This window comes from Pipra filicauda, unplaced genomic scaffold (assembly GCF_003945595.2).
Source record: "Pipra filicauda isolate LSUMZ 115617 unplaced genomic scaffold, ASM394559v2 scaffold258_size1095741_pilon, whole genome shotgun sequence".
NCBI lineage: Eukaryota > Metazoa > Chordata > Aves > Passeriformes > Pipridae > Pipra > Pipra filicauda.
Window position 1 is genome coordinate 966,981 of NW_024104374.1, and position 17,250 is coordinate 984,230.

General features: G+C 36.4%; 1 protein-coding gene across 1 annotated transcript in view; it reads right to left on the reverse strand.

The window, feature by feature from the left end:
- Positions 1-17,250, reverse strand: part of PACRG (parkin coregulated) — a 180,553-nt gene that overhangs the window by 82,771 nt on the left and 80,532 nt on the right. The window contains exon 4 of the mRNA XM_039382123.1: positions 12,854-13,003. Coding sequence (XP_039238057.1) covers positions 12,854-13,003 — 150 coding nt within the window. The remainder of the gene's footprint in view (positions 1-12,853; positions 13,004-17,250) is intronic.

Here is a 17,250-nt window from a genome sequence, read left to right on the forward strand (position 1 = left end):
GCAAGAAAAATCCACAAAAATTAGAACTTGTTTGGTTCACTTTGAAGTCATAACTCTTCAGTGAATTAATGTACTGGGGGGATAGGAAGTAAATAAAAAAAACCCCAAAATTAGTTTGTAATGTGGCATGGTTTTTGCTGAATAAAATCTGAACAGGAGAACTATATTACATTTCACCACATGACATATTAAAAAGGTAATTTTGCACCCATGTATCATGTATTGCTCCTCAGAGTTACTTTTATCAAAACAGAGGTTTGAGCATATTTTCATGGCAGTTGGGACTGTATTTCTACTGTATTTGTTTACATGGCTTTGTGAATTATAGTTCACAAATACCTTTGCTCTCCGTAAGAAGTAACACAAAGAATGATGTAGAGACAGACCACAGCTGACATATATGCTGCTTAACTCAAAAGGAATATGACTCTGAAAAACGGAAAAAATCTTGCATTCAGTGATTTCAACATTTTATACTGAGAGTTTGACACTTGGGCAATTTCACAACCCTCAATTCTGAATAAGCTCTCCATAGCTTAGTATCTACATAATGATTGCAAATTGAAGTCCTTAGTCAGTATTATTCATATGCAGTATATGATCCAGAGATGTCCTAAAGATCTGGGACATGACTGAAATTATATGTCAGAGCTCTAGAAAAGAGGACAGTAAATTCTGGAACTATTAGGTTGCATCAGAGGACAGAATATGAAACAAATAGCAACCTGTATTTTGTAGGTGTCTTGGATTAAGAATATTGTAATGCAAATGTAAAGATTTTTTCCATTGTATTATTTTCCAAAAAGAAAACCCTTTGAAAAATAAGAAAAAGGCTTGGAATAATCTTTTTGCATGAACATATTCTATACTATTTATATTTAAATCTGCAGTACACCTATACTATATATCCCATTCAAGATATGGAATATTTTGAAATCTAGTTACCAAGGACCTGGGTTTTTTCTAAGTTACACATAAAATTCTTATTCTGCAGCTGGCTTCCACAAACAAATCTCTGCTCCTACCTGGAGTTTCCTGGGTTTCTTTGGGATTGATTCCATACAAGAAATAATGATACTTCAGTATCTACCAGTTTCAGATAGAGTAGCGGGAATACTTTCTATAAGTTTGATAAGAGTATGTAGAAGAAGTCTGTGAAGTAGCATCTTAAAGGTCTAAATTTATTCTCTGCAACTTCTTTGTTTCCCTCCCTAAATTTAGTTGAATCTGACCTATTGTCCGAACTCCATAACAAAGTTGATGTATCAAGAAATTAGTTTTCAAGAAGATAGAAAATAATCTTTGCATCTCCTCAACAGAACCTTGAATTGCTAAACCCATAAGAATAATATAATAGAAACTTCACTATAGATCTACTTTCATTAAAAAAAAAGACTTAAAATTTACACACACACACACACACACACACATCAGGTTTTCTCATTCCATCCCTACAGATGCCGTACTCCGTATAGAAAGTTCTCGATTTTCCTTTTCACATACAAATATGTGTATGCCAATCACTTCCAATTATTTAAGTTTCTTAGATATGTATTTCTTCCTTACAAGGGTCTGTGACACAGTAGTCTCCCTATAACAAGTATTCATTTACAAGAAACATTAGAAAAAGTATTCCAAAGCAAGAAAAACTTTCACTTTCATATCTGGTTTCATCAAAGTGTTTGCACTGCTAGTGGGTAGTTACATATGTGTAAGTTCATTTTACAAAAAAAGAACACAACCAATTTAAGACCTTTCAAGAATAGATTCTGGGGCCAACAAGCATGTCTCCTGTGCCACAGTGAAACTGCCTTTTCACAATGCTTGTGGTAACTATTTGTGCTGATGCTCAAATAACATACCACACAATGTTTTTGCTACAGAGACTGCAACTCAAATTATTCCTATGCCTCACATTTATTTTTCTTAGTTGTAATCATGAACATCTATGGTGATTTGCCTGTTATGGTTACTCCACTGCTTAGCCTTGATTTGCAACTGACATTTTTGTGACAATAGATGAATCTACTAGGACAGTCTGCTTCTCTCTGAAATCTAACACATGGATGATTTACACACTGAAGTTAATTTTGCTTCCTAGTAAGGGTAACCTCTGCAGGTTCTCCCTGCAACCACTGAAGACAAGTTCCTCCAAAGATGAAACTTAATTTCACATACCCAGGCTTTCTGAATACATTCTGTCTCTTTCCATTGCTAGAAATGAATACAACATATAATCTGCAGTTTAAAGTACAGATCAGCATTTAACATCACACCCTTATATTTGTCAGTGCACCTTTTTGTCAGTGCACAGTTCTCATTAAACCAACATACAGCCATTTATACCATTTCCTTGCATAATACTTCCCACAGTGAGAAGGTCAGATTTATTAAACATGTACCTTAAGAATACGTTATATGTCTTAAAAAACTTCCTCTTCTCTGTAATGCTCCCCCCTATTTGCTTAGGTTGAGGAGGAGAAGTTAATTCTCAAAATATATGTACTTTCTTTTGGTGGCATTTGCTGAAGAACTCTTCTTTCTTACACAAAGACACTAACAATAACAGTAAACCAGCAAAACTGGAATAATTTTTTTTCTCTAACTTGGATAAAAAAATAAAAACAGAAGTCAAGTCTTCTGTAATGCTGTAAAGTGCAATGAGATAAGGAAATGAATGAAACATGGGGGAAACTGCTAGAAGAAAAAGAAGACTGACAGACACAAAGGTGAGGTTTGTGGAAGGAGAACATTCTTTGAACAAAAATTTCTATTTTATCCATTTTCATTCCTCAGTTATCTGTTTGATTCCTCAGATATCTGTTAGAACTTGTGTTCTGTTTCTTATACTCTGCTAGTTACAGAAATATTCTTAATTTTATGTGCAATTAGAATTTCTGCTCACTTAAAGTGTATCTATGATTATCACTGTACTATCCTATACTTTAACATATTCATAATAGAAATATATGAAATATTGTATAATCCAAAACTACACTTAAATTTAATTCCAAATCACAATCCCTAGTTTGATTCAATGGCACATCATTGCTATGTAGGTGTACAATTACAGGGCTAAAGAATCCTAGTAAGGGACCTTGGATCATGAACTCATCATTGATAGAACCATACAAATACATCAGAAATGCATCTGTTTCTGTCTTGGATAATTGACCATTAAGTAAAAAACAAGAAACAACATATCAATACATGGGGATTGCTGGGAGTGAATAAAAAAATTTTATACACTTACTGTTGACACAATAGGAAATTGCTTCAGAATATCAATGTCTTAACCAAAATCCAGCATTACGGAAGTAGAAAAAGCACTTTGCAGTGAGACATGAGGTACGGTACCATTTGACAACCTCTCCTCTGTATATTGGCCAAAGTTGTTTCCCATGTAATTCAGCTGTAAATGGGTTTCTGATCACTGGACTGGAAGGCAGGAAGGAGCAACAGGTAACCCCATCACTGTCATGTGTCAGCTGACCTCAAGGGTAGCTTGACAACTACTAAATCTGAAAAATTATTAACATCCTTAATTATATACTAATTCCTTTTCATGTACTGTGTCAGATTCTTTTTATTAGAAACTGTATCATAATATGTAAAACAAAGTGAGAAGTGATAGTGTTGAATGTTAGCTTTGGCATTCCCTACCTGTTACTGAATACTTAATTAAGCTTTCAAAGCAAAAATAACAGGGAACCTAAGATGGTGCACAAATGGAAAGTCTTAACACAAAAATAGGTGGTTTGGGGTTTGTTTTTGGCTTTGTTTTTTGTTTGGTTTGGTTTGGCTGGTTGGTTGGTTTTGCCTTTGTTTTTCCCCCTAAAAAATATAACTCCTAGCTGAAAGTCCTAGTTTCTGAATTAGATGTAGATGTTAGTAAGCAAATGCTCTGATCATAAATGTCTAATCTACTTCACTTAATTCTCAAATAATAAAAGTCAAAAGGGTACTTCTCAGTTAGTATAGTCCTGTCAAAGAAGCAAAGATTTCCATGTGCTAATTGCATCAGCATTGGGATGGCCAGATGATATTATAACAAGAACACATATTTTTGCTGGTGTGTCTAAAAAGAAGGATGATGGATGTGCAATATAAAAAAATGAATCAATAGTCCAAAGCTATAGGCCTCACAAAATCAATTTTGTTGCCCAGAGTGTTCTTCAAAAACTATGAAAAAAGCAACGTTGTGAAATGATATAACAGAATAATAACTGAAAGACCTGAAGCACTTTAATCACCTGAGTATTTTGGTGGTTTAATCACACTGCAATATTTACGCTCCCACCGGTATCATTCCATTACATGGGGCTTCAATCTGTTTTTCTTGAGGGCGAGAGAGAGATGCCACAAGAAATATTGTCATCCAGATAAGGAGTTCCCTCTCTCTCTTGAGCTTCTCTCTCCCCATTACCGGTTTTGTTTTGTTTTCTTTTGTTTTTAATTTGATATAAAAACAGAAAGCCAGGTGCAGAGCTAATTTCTGCGATTTTGGCAACCTCACACTGATTTTCACAGAAATAGTTGCCTCAGAGCAAAAATACTAATTGAGTACACAAATTAAAAATATCTGCGATAAACAAAAAAAAAAAAAAACAACTTAAAATTATTAAATGAACACAGATTTCAGTTGTATATTTAAAATAAAAAATATGCTACCTTAATAAATGTGACAAGTTGAAACCGTATGTCTCCTCAAACTTAGGCAAATTTGTTTGCAAACATACATAAAAAGAATTATACAGAAAACAAATATTTTCTCAGAATTTCTTAATGTGTACTCTGAAAGTAGTTTTAAATGAATCAGGTAGTGCAAGTCCAACTGAAGAAATCAATTCTCAGTCCTAACAATCAACTGCAAACCAACTATATGACAAGCATAGAAATTAATTATGCAGAAGAAAGTAATAACTCCTAGCTGGAAGGTAGTCAAATTTTAAAAATCTAGACTGTAAGCCCAGGTCCAAAGAAAGACTTAATATCTAGAGAGGTAGACTTGTCTCCTACAAGACACTACAAGACTTTGCAAACTGAATCAGGAGCCTGAGAAGAGTGACAAAGAAGTCCATAGGGAGCTGCGTACAGCAAATCAATTGAAAATGAGAAGTTCAGGCACACTCTACTCCAAAGTTTAGGGGGCTTTAATCGGAATTGCAGAACTGTGAACCTATGGAGATGTAATTCCACCAAGCTGGAACATGTGCCGAACTAGCTGATTCTGTGGGTAGTATTTTCTACGTAAAATGTGCCAGCCTGTACCATCCCTCGTGGTGTAGTTCAGTTAGGTTCACCACAGAGTTCAGAACTTCTACCCAAAGAAGAAATTATAGGTGAAGCAGTAACACAAGTCAAGCAGCAGTTGAGAACTGTACGTTCTAATTCCATCTTGCACAACTGTATATTCATTTTATTTTTTTTAAACAACCATAGAACCATAGAATTGTTTAGATTGGGAAAGACCTCTAAGATCATCAAGTCCAACCATCAGCCTAACCCTGCCAACTTTACCACTAAGTCATGTCGCTAAGTGCCACATCTACACATCTTTTAAATACCTCCAGGGTTGGTGACTCCATCACTGCCATGGGCAGTCTGTTCCAATGTTTGACAACCCTTTCCATGAAGAAATTTTTCCTAATATCCGGTCTGAACCTTCCCTGACACAACTTGAGGCCATTGCCTCTTGTTACTTGGGAGAAGAGACCAACATCCACCTTGCTACAACCTCCTGTCAGGTAGTTGTAGAGGGCAATTATGTCCCCTCCGAACCTCCAAGTCTTCTCCAGGTTATAAAACCCCAGCTCCCTTAGCCACATAAGAATTGTGCTCCAGACCCTTGACCAGCTCCAGTGCCCTTCTCTGGACATGTTCCAGCACCTCCAGAGAAATAAGCAATGTCTTTCTTACAGTGAGAGGTTGAAAACTGATTACAGAAATTAAGGTGCAGCCTCACCAGTGCTGAGTACAGGGGGATGATCACTGCCCTGGTCCTGCCGGCCACACTATTGCTGCTACACACAGGATGCCATTGGTCTTCTTGGCCAACTCAATGCCAAACGAGCCAGAAATAAAGTTGCAAGCAAAATAAATTAAAATGACTATGCCTGTTGTGTTTTGATGTCTGTATTGCAGCTATGCATTAGATTTGCTCAAAGCATGCCTACACTATGGACTTCGCAGTAACTTAAACACTTCCTTGTCTCTTTGGAGGCCAGACACATACCTGCTGATATTAAGACAGGCGTAAGTATCCAGAACAAGCAGACTTACAGATATTACTGTAATTCTGCATAAATTTAGTCCTCAATGTCCAAATCATCCTCAAACATGGGATTACCAAGGGTAATTATTTCCCATAGGAACACAAATCCAACAAAAGTATTAAAGCAAAGCATGATATGAACACTTAACTGAATGATAATTATGTTTCACTGACACACATACCCACCGTCCTGGTACTTTGTGATAGCTCTGATTAATTGTCAAACAAAATGCTGATTGAGGCCTACAAGATCATTCAGGTTATACCCATTTTACAGATGTTTCCACTGAAGCACAGGAAGAATTTGATGTTTCCACCATTTTACTTGTCCATGAATTTTCTGTGAATTCAGATGTCCTAACTCACACACAACCTGTTTGTCATTCAATAGACAACTCTCGTTTCCCTGAGTCACCATATTCAAAAAATTAAAAACTGAAAGAGGAAAAAGAAAATATTGTATGTAAAGTATCACTCCCTGTCATGGGAAGCTTTTCATTTTTCTTTTATCAAAAATTCAAGATGCTGAATTAATTACACTATTAACACATTAAAAGTAAGTGCTAAGTGTGAATAGCATCAATTTAATCACAGCTGAATTGGTTTTATTTTGCACAACTGGTGCTGTATTTTCAGCTAAGAAATTAGATAGCAATTAGAAATTACCCAGCAATTAAGATCTATGTGTGATGATTCTCTCAGTGTGTTATAAAGTACCTGACAGAGTTTTGATTATACATTAGAAATTTTCTGTATTATCAGCTTAAAATCACATGCTTTCAATTAAAGATACTAAAGCAACAAATGCTCCAATACAGGTAGGTCTTGGCAACTTCTAATTTCTGTGCTTCAGAGTTCCAGTGGGTTTTTTGTAACTCCATGTGCAGGAGTGGTCATTGAAACAAAATGAGACTGACCAGTGTGCAAAATAACGTGTGAGACAATAGCTGATAACAGTTGAGGATCACTTTCCCGCATATTCAATTAGAATACGAAACATTATTTTAGGAGGCTTTTGCTTTCAAGATGAGGTTCTTGAGAAACAAAACCCGAGACATTTTTGAAAAACACCATTAAAAGACCATCAGCTGATCTCATAGAAATGTTCGTAAAAACATGGAAGTACATTTGTTAAATAAATATTCTTAAAACTATAATTCATAGGAAGCCTGTTGAAATAAAATCATTAATTACATTTGGGAATGACCAAAAATATATTTTGCTTCCCAGCAGTATGATGATAACTTTTTTGGAGTGTGATCAATTTATCCCTATCTGCTTAAAAAGGTGATTTACTGGCAGATTCCATTTTGGGAAAACCACAATCTTTTTCATTAAATGTTGATGAATCAGAACATTCTGAATCCTCTTGTGCTGAGGGTTTATATTAAAAAACCCCAGAAAATGCATCTAAACTAATTTTTTCACTCAGATCTGTGTTATGATGGTGGTCTTATTCTTTGAAGTGTGTATCCTTAAAGCCACATCAGAATCTTTGTTTTTAAATTTCAGAAATTATAACTGATGGAATTTAAAGGAAGCTTGGAAATAATAAAAAAGCTTGCAAAACATGCATAGGAATAGGAAGAGTAAGTGTCACAATGAAGCATAAGAACTGGATTTAGTACACAGTTTATGTTACTGCTCTGATAGGACTAGTATACTAACATGGTTTATTTTATCAATAATCTTATAGCATTAGGTGGTTTTTATTCAAATCTCAACAATGAATCAACTAATTCTGTGGGAATCTCCATTTTCAGTTTAAAAGAAAAAAAAAATAAAAGCTACAGCATCTACTCTTTTTTAAGTAGCAGAGAACCCTGAGCAAAGTTGTCTGACAATAATCTGAAATCTCAAAGTTCATAGGAGAAACTAAGAGAATCTCAAACACATTACTATGCAAAAGTTGATGGCAAAATGTAATGTATTTTAGAACAGGACTGACATTCTTTGTCAAAGGACTTTTGTATTTCCCAGTGGAAGAAGCAAACAGTTGAAATGTTCTGGGCAAGAGATTTTCTTTAGAACATATTCAATCACAGTAGAGGATAATTGCTGCTTCTTACTAATAACCATGAACCACTTGGAGGAGCATCCCTGCCTCTGGAATACACAAGCAGTTCTGAAAACACTCAAACTCCAACACAGGGAGTACTTGTACCTGTGGGCACAGTGTTTTGCTCTTGCCATTAAACATGAGTCCTGCTTCTTCTTTTAGAGTCCATGGAATACTACTGCATTTTGTACAGTAGAGTTCTCCAAAGCATATGAAGTACCTTTCAGACAAAAGAATGATTTTTCCCGAGTGAAGTTCAGGTGCTCTAAAGCATGCATTAGAATTCTGCTGTGTGGCTTCACACTTGGCTGAATGCTATGACACAGTTACATGAGGTATTCTCAGTCATACCTCTAACATTTTATTTTCAGGGATTGAATACATAGGTAGAGGCCATCAGAAATGTATGTTAGCCTTAAGTTATTGATAGTGTCAGAGCATTTTTACTGCCGCCAAAAGAAACTTGGGCTTCAGTCTGCCCTAATACCCCCATTTGCCTTACAGTGACCGAAACAAGTCATAGACCAAATTACCATGCTGGAGAGGTACCTTCCACAGTACAGTGCCACCCCACACTGCTCTCTCTGAGGCATGTAAATCCTAATAATATTTTGTTTTCATCTATTCTACAGCAAAACTGCTCTTGATCACTACTGAATAATATAAATGGATGACATGAGAATATTTTTCTGTACATAAATTGATTTAATACAGCCATTAAAACTGCTTGGATTTGACAGCATAAAATAGTTGTTAAAGTGAATCAATAAAATCTTCCTTTACCAGTCAGGTAAATTAAACAAGAGAATTTTGCTGTTCCTAATGGTCTAATCTTTTTAATGAACAGGTTTCTGTTTCAGACATCACTCTGGTATAAGTGCACCCTAATAGTATATTCTAGACTCTGAAGAGTCCCTTTTTTAATTTTTTTATTTTATTTTATTTTTCTCCTCTGTCTGCTTTCATAAAAGAGAAAACTTACTGTATTTGTTTTTATATTGTATTTACACCAGATAGTTCACAGATTTATTAAAGACAGCTTAGAAAGTAAGGCACACACAAAAAAAGGTTTTGTGATGCAAAAGAAGAACACTTCCATTTGAGTCCATGCAGAATTTTCTTTCCCTTTGACAAGATTTAAATGAGTTTCATAAGAGTACTTTTACCTTACATGTTTAAACTACAGTGGCATTACAGGATTTATAATATGACTTAGTAAGCATTATCGTGATTTTTATTGTTTATTATATTATATAGTAGCAAATGTGCATAATAGACCATATGTTGGGAAGGTTGCTTAGAGACTGCTAGTCCCCTCCCAGTCTGCAGAGATTAGACAAACAGCTCCTACATCTCACCAGTATTCCTCTTTCTCAGTCACTGGAATATCATGTTCCCTTCTTCTGCCCTCCTGCCACCCTTATGGCTCTGGTTAACTGTTTCAACAGAAAGCTTCAAGCCCTTTTCAGAGCACATCCTGGCCAGCTGGTGAGGATGCTCTCACTGTCTCCACCAATAAAGACACGAAAGGCAGCATCACCAGCAGAACTTTGCTCTTTGATGTTCTAATGCTCTGCAACAGGGCACTCAGGAACCCTAGTGAAAAGAAATGCCTGCTGCAAGTCAGGGTTTAAGCTCCAAGTGAGGGCAGAAATTCAGGCAAACCAAATATGCTTTGTGCACCAAAAAGCCCCTTGCTCACTACTGAGACTCTTCAGACGTTCATTGAACTCTTTCCTGTGGCTTTCACATAGACTGTCTCAGGAGGCTTGGATCTTCCCCCTGGTATTTATAACTCAGGTTGCATTGATTTAATTTAACCTGTATCTTATGACTCAGATAGGTGACCATGTTTTAGATATTTTCAATAATTAAAACTTAATTTTTTTTTCATCAATACTCTTCTTTTTATAATTTAGAAAAATTACCAATATCAATTACCCATGTGTTTTATTAAACAAACAATAGACTCTTTTTTATGACATTTCTGAGCCTCCACTGAATCCATATAAACCTTTGGTATCTAAAGAATTTGGAGCTGGGAGTTCCAGAGCTTCACATCACACATACTGCATGAAGAATCATTTTGGTTTGTTCTGAACTGGTCACCAGGTAAGTTGAACTTAAAGTAAGTTGATCTTAATTTCTTATCAATACCAATTTTTTGTTCGTTTGGTTTGAGTTTTGGTTTGTTTTATTTTGTTTGTTTTGTTCATTTAGAAGGGGTTTTTTGGGTTTTCTCTAATATTCTCTTGACAATAAGCTTGTTTGGTGAGAGTGATATTCACAGATGCTGAATTTGGGAAAGAGTTGCTTTCATCAGATCGATACTGATCTAGTGAGGTGGCAATGACTAAAACATGGCTTCTTCCAGCTAACTTAATTTGAGGCAAACTTCCACAGTGTTTGACTTAATAGACTGCAATTCATACAACTCCTGGAAGATGTATCACAGTTTCTGCTTTCTCAAGCTATACAGAAAAGAAGGAAGAAGAGTGTACACTCCACTCACCCCATTTTTCACCTGTATGAACAAACAGTGGAGAAAATAGCCTGAATCAGTCTACCACTTTCTTATAACTGGGAGCAAACACCTGCACCTCATCTGCCTATTAGCTTATTTTGATAGAAAGGAGGAAGAAGGGAGCATGCTTTTCTGTCAACCACCAGTGAAGGAGAAATGAAATATAATCTTCTTGAGGCAGGAGGAGACAGAGGTATTCCCTATCATTCACGTGCAAATACTGAATGAGTTGAACAGTTTCATATGGTAGGCCTTGCAAATAGTATCCATTTCATTCCTGGTAATACTGAAATTTAGGAACTTTTATTTCTAGAAAAGTAATGACTTAATAAAATTAATTATTTTTGAACTATTACTTTTCACTTCTCGCTGGGATTTTAGTTCTTCAGTGCCAAGTACTATGATTTAGTGTAGTTTTATATAGGCACAAACTTACAGAGCACAGATCTTATGCAAATATGTTGAAAATATGGTTTATTTTGCTCACAATACAATCAAAACGGAAGATATATTTAGGTTGTGTTTAATGCCTTGTTAAGCTATGTACCTGGTTACACGTGAGCTTTCCCTATTATTCATCTGAAATCACTGTAGAAAAGCCTAGTCAAGAGAATTTATGGGCTACGTCAGGCTGAAACTTGGAAAAAAGCATGTGTGGTATATTCATTAATCAATGAGAGTCATTTTTACCATCTTATTTTGTGCCAGATACTGAAATTAGATCTGTTAAGGGGGAATCTTCCAACTCCTAAGGAGCCCTACTGAAATTACTTAAGTTCAGCCTACAGATGACACTCATAACCTTTTATCCCACTACTTCCAGAAAGCCACAGTTGTCATCTGAACTACACTGCATTTGTGGAACGTCATGTTACTTCATATTTCTCACTAAGGAAAACAAAGTCACAGATGCACATGTATTTAAAGGGATCTAAAATCTAAATTTCATTTGCACCTTGAAGTCAGTCTTTGAACAGGCAATCTGAGGTGAATGTGTTCAATCTGAGGTGAATCTTATACTAACTAAAGAGTGAGTATAAGGTACTATTTTCCATAGCAATGCAAACAGAAAGTATAATAGGAAGGAGTCCTGCAAAGAACTACTAAAATGCCACGAATTTAATTAAAAATGTCTTTCGAAAGATTGTGAGGAATTAAATTTCTTTACATCTGCTGCAAGTCAGTAACAGAAATTTTAAATACAGTAACTTGGTAGATAATTGAACAGATAAGTACAGATAGATTTTCTAGAGAAAAATACTTTAGCTATTAGTTTGGCAAAAGCAAGAGACGCCATGTTGATTTCAGCTGGTGACTGTGGTGTAAATGCATTCACGGCATACAGTACTCATAGTACTAGTTATTAAAGACTGGGACTGGCAATAGAGATATGCACTAGAAAGAAAGCAACATACTTAACTGTATGTACAAATTAGTTGTAAAGTTCTCTAAAATAAAACCTAAGTGTGCAGTAATAACTTCAAACTCCACTGTTTTGCTAAATATTATGTAACTTGAAATTTTCTACAACAAGGAGTTCTCTTGACCCTCAAATTAATTAGTCTGATCTCTAATTTTAATTTTAATCTTTCCTAAACCTTCTGGTAGCAGTGAATTGCTTGTGGAGAGCACAGAATGGAATAAAACAGCTGGACTGAACTAATGTGTTGGAGGGAGGAAAAAACCTTTGCAATTTATTAATGTATTCAAAAGACTGTTACAAAACTTTACAATTTAATTATTGGAAGATTATAGAACTGCTTCAGTGCTTCTGTACTGTGTTAAATAAACTGTACGTGCAAGGAGTAATAAATGAAATTGTTAATTTCAGTGCATCCTTAGGGAATAGTAGGAGGGAGAGTTTACATTATTTAGAGCTCCAAATGGATTTGAGTTTATATACAGTAATAAATCTTAACTACATTGTTAATTAACCCTGTCTCAAGCCCCTTTTTACCTTAGGAGTTGAAAGACAGTGTCTGTTAGGATAACTCACCATTCAAATGCTTAAAGATGTTTAGGACTGGGAGAATTTGCCGATAATAAGGCACCAAGGCCTCTCCCACCATGTCAGCTGATGCCACCAGGTGCTGGAGGATTTTCAGTGTGCTGATGAGGACGCGTCGGTTACGAAGGTTCAGTGCATCTGTGATGCAAAAAGAACAACAGGCAGAAAGAAGAATTAATTTCTAAAATGTAGAGGGAGGGGGAGGAGTCCTCTAATGGACAAATTTAATTAAACTGTACTCTGCCGGGGATTGTAAGTGGGCCTTTATTAGCCCAGCTTTGAAAGATGGATTGCAGTCCTGATGTTATAAAACACTGCCTTGTCTGATTGTTATTTGTTCCCACAATTTGTGCTGACTCTTCAGTAACCCAAAGAATGCAGCTCATTATTCCCTCATGCTGCCTGTGTAATACTGGTGAGGTCCAAACAAATGAAAAATAAATGTTCAGTAAGTACCATTTGGGGCCAGTGGAACTGTTCAACTGCAAGACAACCTGCAAAGGTTCACAACAGATACATTCTAGTGCAACAATTAGTGTTTGTATGTTTGTACTCATTTATTTCACGATCATTTTATTCATTCAACTAACAATTCCTACTATTCTGAGAATCAGTACAATGAAGCAAATGTTTATAGAAAAAAAACCTACAAAAAAAAACCTTGTAGGCTTTTCTCCCAGAAGAAAAACACTCCTGAAAAAAAAGATTTTGTCTAGCCTACTTAGATTTTTCTCTTAGCTTTCAGTGTCATGCTTCTAATCTTATGACACTTTGACATTTCATAAATACCTTTATTTTCTCTTCTCTTTTAATTTTACTAAAAGCAAGTACTTTGCATTCTCTCTTATAATTAAAAATGAGTCATGCTTTTATTTTTTTCCTTGCAAAATCCATCTATTTATAAAAGCTTCTCTGAAATAATGCAGCTGGAAGCAGTTGTCAAATTTGGTACGCTATTACATATTGGTCTAATTCTCTAGTGTTCTGTCCACTTACATAGATGTTTACATCATTGCACAGAGAAATAATCGAAAAAGATAAGCTCATATTCATTTCTGTGTTTTATAATCACGAAAGTATATACATATGTGACTCAACATATCATAGCATGACACTAACTATAAGCATTTAGAAAACACACCAAAATTTGAAGATGAGTTACTAACAACTTCTTTAAGAACTGCCTCTTCAAACCAAAGTAACAGGATTGAAGATGTTGCAGGAGGGTTGAAACTAGACGACCTTTAAAGGCCCCTTCCAACCCAAAACCATTCTATGATTCTACAATTCTATGATTCAGTATTTCTGGTGCTGAGTTTTGTCAGTGCACAGGAATGTCTTTTCATAAGGAATGAAGTAGTATTCTCACACAGGAGCAATGTCGTTTTTTCCATCTCTTTAAGCAAATGCACTGTACCCCGCCCGCTTCTGCTTCTTACTGCATGTCTGCTGAGTGATAAAAATCAGAGTGAGAGCTCCAAAGCAAGGGCAGGGCAGACTGATTGAGTCAATACGTAGAGACAACTCTTGAAAATCAACTAGTAAATAAGGTCCCTTTATGCCTCCTAGCATGCTTGTGAACAGCATATTGAAACTACAGTTAGAAAACACTTAGAGAGCCCAAAGTATAAAAGTACTATTGCACATCATAGTGATTCCAAGTTAGAGAAATACTGCTAAATTAAAATACAGACTGAATTCCTTACTTATTTGCTAGTCTCTATTGTAGTCACCAGGCTGCAGTTAATTTCATATTGTCTCTTAGTTTATTAATGTGTCAAATGGAAGCCCACCAATGCAGCATGCTTACATTAAGTTCCAGCAAAGAGGCTGGCTATTCCAAAATATGCTTTTGTGGGTAGATGTTCTAAGGCTGTTTTAGCAAAGAGAGATTCCCAGACACAATTTTAAAGATTAGGTCCAAGTCTCAGGTAGGAAAACATTCTCTTACAGAGAAACAGGCATTATTCATTTTCATAAAGGAGTGACTGGAAAAGGAACCTCTGGGGTTCCAGCACACAGATTTATTCATTACTAAATTGTCATACACATAAATAGTAGCTAACAGAACTTGTATGGAAAGTATCATTAACACTTGTATTTTAAGTACAACAATTATGTCATTCATAAAAACATGAATGAATATTTATATTCACTTGTATGAATGAATTAATATAAATTAATAAAACCGATTATTCATACCCACACTAATAATTAACTAAATGACATAAAAATTATCATTGACAGAAATTACAACTTCTTAATCCTTAACCAACAAATTGTACCCACGTCCAGGAATAGTTCTTCCTGACTGCAGAAGCTGTCCTAGAGTATAAGAAACCTTATTTTGAGGTATGCAGTGTGTCATGTAAGTGGAAATGGCTGTCCAGCTACCCCTAGGAGGAACTTTTGGGTGGATCCCATTTGACACCATCGACTTGTCTCTGTCTGAGTGGTGCAGCAGGTCCCTGACCATTTCCTCTTCAATTATGGTGGCTTCATTCTGCTCCACATCCGTATCTTCAGCTCAGGGGATGGGATATTCCAAGAACAATTTGTTTTACTCCTAAAGACTGAGGCAAAGAAGACATTTTGACACAGGTACCAGCAGGCCTCATGTCATTTAAATTGACCCATGATCAAAAAACTCCAAATCCTTCCAGTGACATCAGGCTCAGAGCCAGGTATTGATCTGCTGACTCCTCCTGCTTCTTCCCTCATCATTCTCTGCAACTGGAAGGGACTGATCCCACTCTTGATCCCTTAACCAGCTGTCCCAAGGCCCTGAAGTCTCTCATTGTCCTCAGACTTCTTGTTTAGACTTCATCACTGCCTACCTAAAAAATAAACAATGGATAGTAATCCGAGGGTTGTACCAGGATAGGAAGCTTTCTCTTCACATCTTTAACCCAGGCCCCAGGGAGGCATCAGGCTTTCCAAAGAGGTGGGTCCAATCTGCATATTAAACCTTCTGTTCCCTGCTGAAAGGACTTTCCTATTACAATGGCAAGTTCTTTTTTTCATTCTAGAAGCAGTTTTGATGCAGAGCACAGTTCAATTTGTGACACCTTCATGCTAGCTGAACCATCATGCCCATTATTGTTTGGTACCACTTCCAGAGCCTTTTATCTATTGTATAGGGGCACCTGGGAAGGTGGAGTAGTCCCAGATGAGATGGGCCTGTTGCACAAGCGAAGGAACTTGTCACCATTACCCCCTACCTCTTGAGTCACTGTGCTCACCCATGCGGAGAAAGGATAGGGAATTCTCCGTATCACACATCCTCACTGCCTGTTGTGCCTGTCTCAGAGAAGGTAGGGTGCAATTCCAGTAGTCTCTTTCTCTCACTGTCCTTGATATTTCTCAGCCTACCTACCTCCTTCAGGAACCCTGTCACTAAGTGAAGGAGTTCCTCTACCTGGGCACACCTCCCGCAGCTGTGCTCACTGCTGCTGCCCAATACTGGTATAAGAGTAGGGCACACGTTGCAGCCTGCACGGATATAGATGCAGATGGATATGATAGAATCAAACAGACTGAGAATTTGAGCCTGAATCCCTTCAAATTGCAGAAATCTGCAGTGTGTGTTAGGAAAACACTTGTAAATATCAAAAGTGAGATCAAATTGACTACAGAACTGTTGTTATTCTTATTAAATATTTGGACTGTGGCATGCATAGCAGTCAACCAGCTCCTGGCCTGATTGTATTAGGCACTTTATAAACATTCAATTAGAGGTAGTTCTTGACCTGAAGATACATCAATTTCAAATATTTGTTTATCTTTTAAAAATCGCGTAATTATTTTCTGTGTACTACCATCACTACGGACCATTCTCCCATGTGAATCCAAGGAAGAAAATTTTAATGCAGTATATGAAAATAGTACATTTCAACACATTGGAAAATGTCACTGATATCCAGAGTTTACCAGAAACTGAAGAAAGTACTAGTATCCTTACACAGGAATAAAGCAGAGCATTTAAGACTCTTGGTGCAGTACAGCTACATAGCCCAAATGAAGGAAACACGTATAATATCCCAAGTATTCCAATTTACAAAGCATGCTGGGCTGTTGCCTCTTGGCCTAGAAGCCTACTGTAAGAGATGGATCTTCACAATAACAGCAAAGTGAACAACTGGTTTGCTTCTCAGTTAAAGATAGCTTTCTGCTCCTGACTTCCCTGGCTCAATGGTACCTATTTCACTTTGGTCATCTAGATGATACGCTATGAATTGTAACATTCTCTTAAATAGCAACTTGGAAAAAAAAAAAAAGCCCCGTACATTGGTTCTGTTGCTTGGTAGTTTTGATGTTTTCTCCTTTAATGGTATATAAACTTGAAGATTTCGCTTGTGATTAGGATACACATTTTTCCAAGAAAG